Here is a 6,097-nt window from a genome sequence, read left to right as displayed (position 1 = left end):
AAAGAAGAGGGGTTTAATTATAAATAGAGAAAAAGTTGACTTAAAGGCCACAAAAAATCACAATAGTAATTAAGAATGGAAAGTGGAAATAGGGATAAACCAAGAATAGCCCAAAGACAAAGGGTTTAATTAGAAATAGATAAAATATATAGTCAGTGTAAAGCCACACAAAAAATCACAGCACTGATAAGAAAGGAAAGTGAAAATGGGTAAAAACCAATAATAGTCCAAAGAAGAGGGGTTTCATTAGAAATAGAGAAAATAATCTGTAAAATCACGATACTAGTTGAGAAAGAAGTGTGTAGCTGAGAAAGGAATGTGGAGCCTCTATTAAAAGAGCCCCGTCACTTCTCTTCCTCCCCCACGCAATCCTCTTAAGCAGAGTCCAGAGAGGGTTTGAGAGAGTGTGTGAAGTGTGTGAAGTCATAGTTGGAGAGAGATCAAGGGAAGAACCCTTCTGTTGTTCTTATTGTGCCCTTTTACATGGCTCGTCAAGGGAATTTCTTCTCTATCTTGATCGGAGAAGAAAGCGAGGTTGATGCCGCAGACCTCGCCGCAAAGATCGAGGCGGAGCGGCTGAGGAAAGAAAAAGAGCGGCTGAAGAAAGAAGAAGAGCGGCTGAAGAAGGAGGAAGAAGAACGGCGGTTGAACCCCCATTATGGTATAATTCCCTTCTTCTTGTTCTGTGTGTATAAGTTTATATTTTAAATCCTGTTTATATTGGTATGTATTTATTTGTTTATACAAATTTATATAATGCTCATGCTCTTAATGTTTTGTGGCTTTCGTAAATTGATCTGATTAAACAATGTTAATTGATTCTGAAAGAGGTTTATTTGATAGGGTGAGCAAGATTGTTGGGTAATTAAGATTTTATCTTAATCTACTTTTATAATTTATCGGAGATCGCTTCTCTAATTTATCTAAGATTAAAAATTTTACAATTGGGTTTTTTTAGTTCAGGGTTCTGTTTGGGTGCAATTCTTTATTCTGTATTCAGTTTCTAATTCAGTAGATTGTTATCGTTTAGTGTTCTGTTTGGGTGAAATTCTTTTATTCTGTATTCAGTTTCTTAAAAATTAAAATTTTTTGTGTGATAATGGTGGTGTTAATTAATTTCAGTGAAATCTGAGACAGTGAGAGGAGGAGGCAGTGGTTATCGCAGGAATAATGGAGGAGCTGATGGTTATCAACCCAACTATAAAGGAAATGCAGGGGCTGAAGGTTATAGGAGGAATAATGGACCAGTTGCTAACTCTACAAATGGTGGTGGACGAGGATGTGGCCAGGAGGAGCGAACTTGGGGCAGGGGATATTCACGGCCTGCACCAGTAGCTAACTCTACAACTGGTGCCGGTGTTGGTGGGAACAGGGGGGCCGAAAATTCACGGCCACGAGTAGCTGCTGCTGTTCCTTCAGTTGAAGATCCTCTTCACTTTCCCGACCTGGGTAAAAAAGCCGTGAAAGCATGATCCTCGTTAATGTATTCTTTCTAGCAACAAGTTGGAGAAAATTTTGAATTGCTTTATAACATAAGTATTTTGTTTATTCCATATGGTTTACCATTCTCATCGTTTGTCAATTACTTTCCCAAATTTATGTTCGAAATTTCATGTTTTCTGGTCATATCAATCCTTCTCTTCTTTTATTTTATTTTCTTTTATTTTTTCTTCTTGTATGTTTCACAATATTGGTCACACCAACGCACTCGGACACCCTTAAAAAAGAGCTAAAAAGCCAATTATGGTTTAAAGTAACGTGACAATATTTTCATACTTGTTGAGGGAAAATATTTCATCAACATAAGTATAAAATAGATTTTGGAAAAAAATGAAATTATCAGTAGCGTACTACTTCATCAACAAAGCTATAGATTTTTTATGAACAGATTATTCAAGTTAGTCTTTTTCTCTCCAAGCCTCTCTATTATATAAACAAGATAAAAACTTAGAGAAAGCATGATTTTTTTACTCTGCTTCTCACTAGAAACAGAGTCAATCATGTAATGAAATTACTAAAATTAGTGAAGGGGGTTCATATGGATCAAAAAAAGGCAAGGAAATGATGATGAATGATCATATTGTAATTACATTTTTTATAATTCTTTTAATTTATATTAATTAAAAAACTTAACATTAATACTATCTTATATCCATGCACATGTTATGCATAAGAACCTAATTTTTTCTTTTTCTTTTTTTTAACAGGACATAAGAACCTAATTAACTCACAAATTTCAAACAATTTCATAAAAAATGATTTAATTCTTAACTACTTAATTTATATTTAATATAATTAAATATTTAACTATAATATAATAACATTCATAACATTGAGTAAATTTAGCAAAAGTCAAGTAATTAACTTCTCATCATTATCATCATCATTCTTGTTTTAATTCCACATGTGATGCACCGATTTTTCAGTCTCTACTTTTTTATTATTATTAATTCTTTCTTTGATCTCCAATGTATGTCTTTCGCAAGCCCTAATTGGTAAACTAGGTATTTGTAATTTAGTCCTTTAACAAAAGTCACGGTAACAACTCAATACAAACTCACATCTGGTTCGAGCTTTGGTGAAAGCATAAGCGAGTGAGTTTGCTTATTTAACTTCTTTTTTAAAAAAATAAATAAATAAATAATAATCCTTATCCTAAGAAATGATTCTAGAGAAATAAAAGAATCATGTATCAACGGCAACAGCCCAATACAAATTCACACTCGAGTTTTGGTGAAAGTATGCGTGTGTAAAAGAATCATGTACTACGTTCTATTTGATAAGATGGAATCAGCTAAAAAGTGAAGGAAACAGAAAATTTTAAATTTTTTTGCTTTAGAGTTTGGATAAAATTTAAAGTTTGAATATGAGGATTTCTGCATCCACCTATTTACTCTTAAAACTTTTCTGGCACAAAAGAAGCTAAAAAATATTTTCAAACCTCTTTATTTTACATTTCTATTGTTATTTTATTATTCTATTATTTTGTATAATAAAAGCAATTTAGGTATTTTTAAATAACTTTCATGCTATCAAAAACAAAGGCAATAAAGGCAAATTAGGTTTCATGTTTTCCTGGTATTTTTTATTCAGTACTTTGTATAATAAAGGCAATTTAGGTTTTTAGGTATTTTTAGGTATTTTCTTTTTAGATTTTTTTGTATTCTATTTTGGGACTGAGGAAATGGATAGAAGGCACCACTTGATGATTTTAATTGCACTACTTATCATTATTCTGTAAATACATACATCAATTTTTTGTGTCAATTTTATTTAATTTTTTACTTGTTTTGTGCGTATTTCGATTTCATTTAGCATACTTGTGCCCTGTATACTTGTTTCATGCGTATTTCAATTCCATTTAGTATATATACTTATGTCTTGTATACTTGTTTGGTGTGTATTTCGATTCCATTTAGTGTACTTGCGTCCTGTATACTTGTTTCATGCGTATTTCAATTTAGCTTAGTATACTCGTGCCTTGTATACTTGTTTTACGTGTATTTCAATTTTGTCAGTATACTAGAGTACGTATACTTATATATTGTATATCTAATTCCAATATTGTTTAGTATACTTGTAAGTATATACTTACATATTGTGCATTTCGTTTCAATATTGCTTTGTATACTTGAGCATGTATACTCGTATATTGTCTTCCATTTCAATTAATTGTGAAGCTTGAGAAGATCCCTTTGTTCACCTTGGAATATAAACGTTAGGAAGAATGATCCCTTGCAATGATCTATACTAAACTTGCATAATGTTTGAAACTTTAGGGTATACGCATGCACTTTGTTGTGAGATTTATATATACCACTCGCAAGTGCATGAATCTTTGTAGATAGGGTTTACTTGTAAGGGTGTCATACCCAAAGGACTTGTGTAAAATAAGTTTGTCAACAGATTTTTTAAATTCCAAATTAACTTGAAAGTAGGATAATCGAATCGTAATGATTAATTCTAAATTTACTAAATGGAAAATAAAATAAACTAAAGAATAATTATTAAATAGGATGTAGAAAATAGAGGGAGAGGACTAGGGGTATGATTTCACCACTAACGTCGCACCACCAGTTAATTGCATCAATTTATTAGAGATATATCATATAACATGCATAGGGAATAAATCATAGCTACCAGCACATATTTATTCTGCTAGAAAATAATATAATTTAAAGCTAAGCATGGACTATCTTCGATTGGTATAAACCATCTACCTAACTACCTTACTCTAGGGTGTAGCATGGTCTATCTTTTCTAGGCATAATCCATCAAATGTCTAACATTATATTCAGAGAAATACCATTGTGTAATCATCTTATTCACAACTACAAGAAGTGAATGAGTTGTATTCAATCACAAGATTAAAATATCTAAGACAAGATAGAAAAATATTTGTAATTGAATTAAAACTATAAAACCGATTTTTATTGAAAATTCAATTAAAAACCCTATAGATTACACAATCATGCATGATAAAAATTGTTCTCCAATAATTAAATACAATCAAACCAGTGTGCTAAGTTAGGGTTACATCACAATCCTAGCAAAGCGTTTAGCCAAGCATGACTAGGGTGGAATTATTCAAGGTTGAGGAAGATATCTTCACTGCCATGGATCGATCTTTTCTTTTTTCTAACTGCTCCTCTCTGATCTCAGCCTCAAGCTCTTCCGTATGATCCTTCAATGTTGTTGTGACGGCCCAAGTTTTTTTTCAACCCGATGCGTTAATAATAAACCGAAAGTTATCCGATAACGGATCCGAAATGCGGAAGCTAAAGGTAAACCAAGGTCTCTAGAGATAGCAGTCACTCCTAAGACGCAAATGTAGCCCTCCATGAGGTCACGGAACTTAAAGGGAACAAAAACGGAAATAAAGATCAAAAAGGACAAAATTCGTCATCCAAGGGGGCAAAAAGGTCAATTCATAATTAAAAGGAGAAACTTGACTCTAAACAAGTCAAACAAGGTGAATACAACCCAATTTAATCATTTTGAAACATTCCAAGAGGTTCCATGAACATTGGCTAAGAATCCCACAAAATGTCCCGTCCCGGTTGAAGTGAAAACTGACACTGCTCCACTAAAACATACATAACTCCCACTGTGTTTGAAATTTGAGAATGGGATTGATACCATTGGAAAGCTGACCCAAAATTATTCTGTTTAGGCTCAAGAATCTCCCCATTTGGATTAGAAACAAAGAAGTTATGACCCTTTGAAGTCAAATGATTAGTGCTGAAACTCAACAGAAGCAAGGCTCGGGTTCAAGCTATTTCAGTCGACCGAAATGAAGTTTTAGATGACCAAAATAGAGATGCTGAGACCTGAAATCATGAAGAAAAGATGTAATTCATTTTGGTAGACCGAAATATGGGTTCGGTAGACCGAAATGAGCTTTGAACAGTTGATTTGGCTATTGGAATGTGATGTTACTGTTCAAATGCAAAACCATTTGACATCGGTCGGTCCACTGAAACACCTCGAAAACCTGCTGCTGAACCTGCTATGAGCCTAAGATGTTAAGGTACTACCTCAAGTTCGAATCCCATGATACTTTAATTCAAAATGGATGTGTAAAACAGATTTTTCATGAGTTTTGACAATGTAAACATGTCAACAAGTTTGATATGAGTAAATGAATGTAAAACAATGGCCCATGGCCTCATACACATCATTTACAAGATTTTGACTTCTCAAACCTCAAAATTTGATTAAAAGACATTTGAAGCAAAACTTTGTTACCAAAAGTGTCTAAGTACTAAAGTAGACATGCTTGACCCTTGGCCTTTTTACATACATGTTTATAATGTCAAAAGCAAATGTTTGAGTGTCATTACATATCAAGAAAGTTACTAAAGCTCCCAAAGTACCATACACCCATGGCAATCAAAATATAACTTCAAAAGTTAAGCATGCTAAACGCTTGCATGTTAATATACAAAAATGCTTCAAAATGCTCAAAAGCTTCTAAGGATGATGAGCATCCATGAACATAGTCTCTTTACCTAAAAAACAACCCAAACCACTAGGGTGAGTAATCAAGTTACTCATAGGAAAGCATATGCGTATACCCTAAAGTTTCAATATCATT

General features: G+C 33.0%; 1 protein-coding gene across 1 annotated transcript; it reads left to right on the top strand.

Moving 5' to 3' along the window:
- Positions 1 to 325: 325 nt before the first annotated feature.
- Positions 326 to 1,553, top strand: LOC132310169 (glycine-rich RNA-binding protein 8-like). Its single transcript, XM_059808387.1, has 2 exons — positions 326 to 661; positions 1,123 to 1,553. Exons 1-2 carry the CDS (start codon positions 484 to 486, stop codon positions 1,470 to 1,472), a joined length of 528 nt encoding a protein of 175 aa, XP_059664370.1. The 5' UTR covers positions 326 to 483; the 3' UTR covers positions 1,473 to 1,553.
- The last annotated feature ends 4,544 nt before the right edge of the window (positions 1,554 to 6,097 follow it).

This window comes from Cornus florida, unplaced genomic scaffold (genome assembly GCF_030987335.1).
Source record: "Cornus florida cultivar Cherokee Brave unplaced genomic scaffold, ASM3098733v1 CherokeeBrave_3.0.0_Hap2_Chr05, whole genome shotgun sequence".
Taxonomy (NCBI): Eukaryota; Viridiplantae; Streptophyta; class Magnoliopsida; order Cornales; family Cornaceae; genus Cornus; species Cornus florida.
Note: the sequence above shows the minus strand (reverse complement) of the source record. Positions and strands in the feature narration are given on the sequence as shown.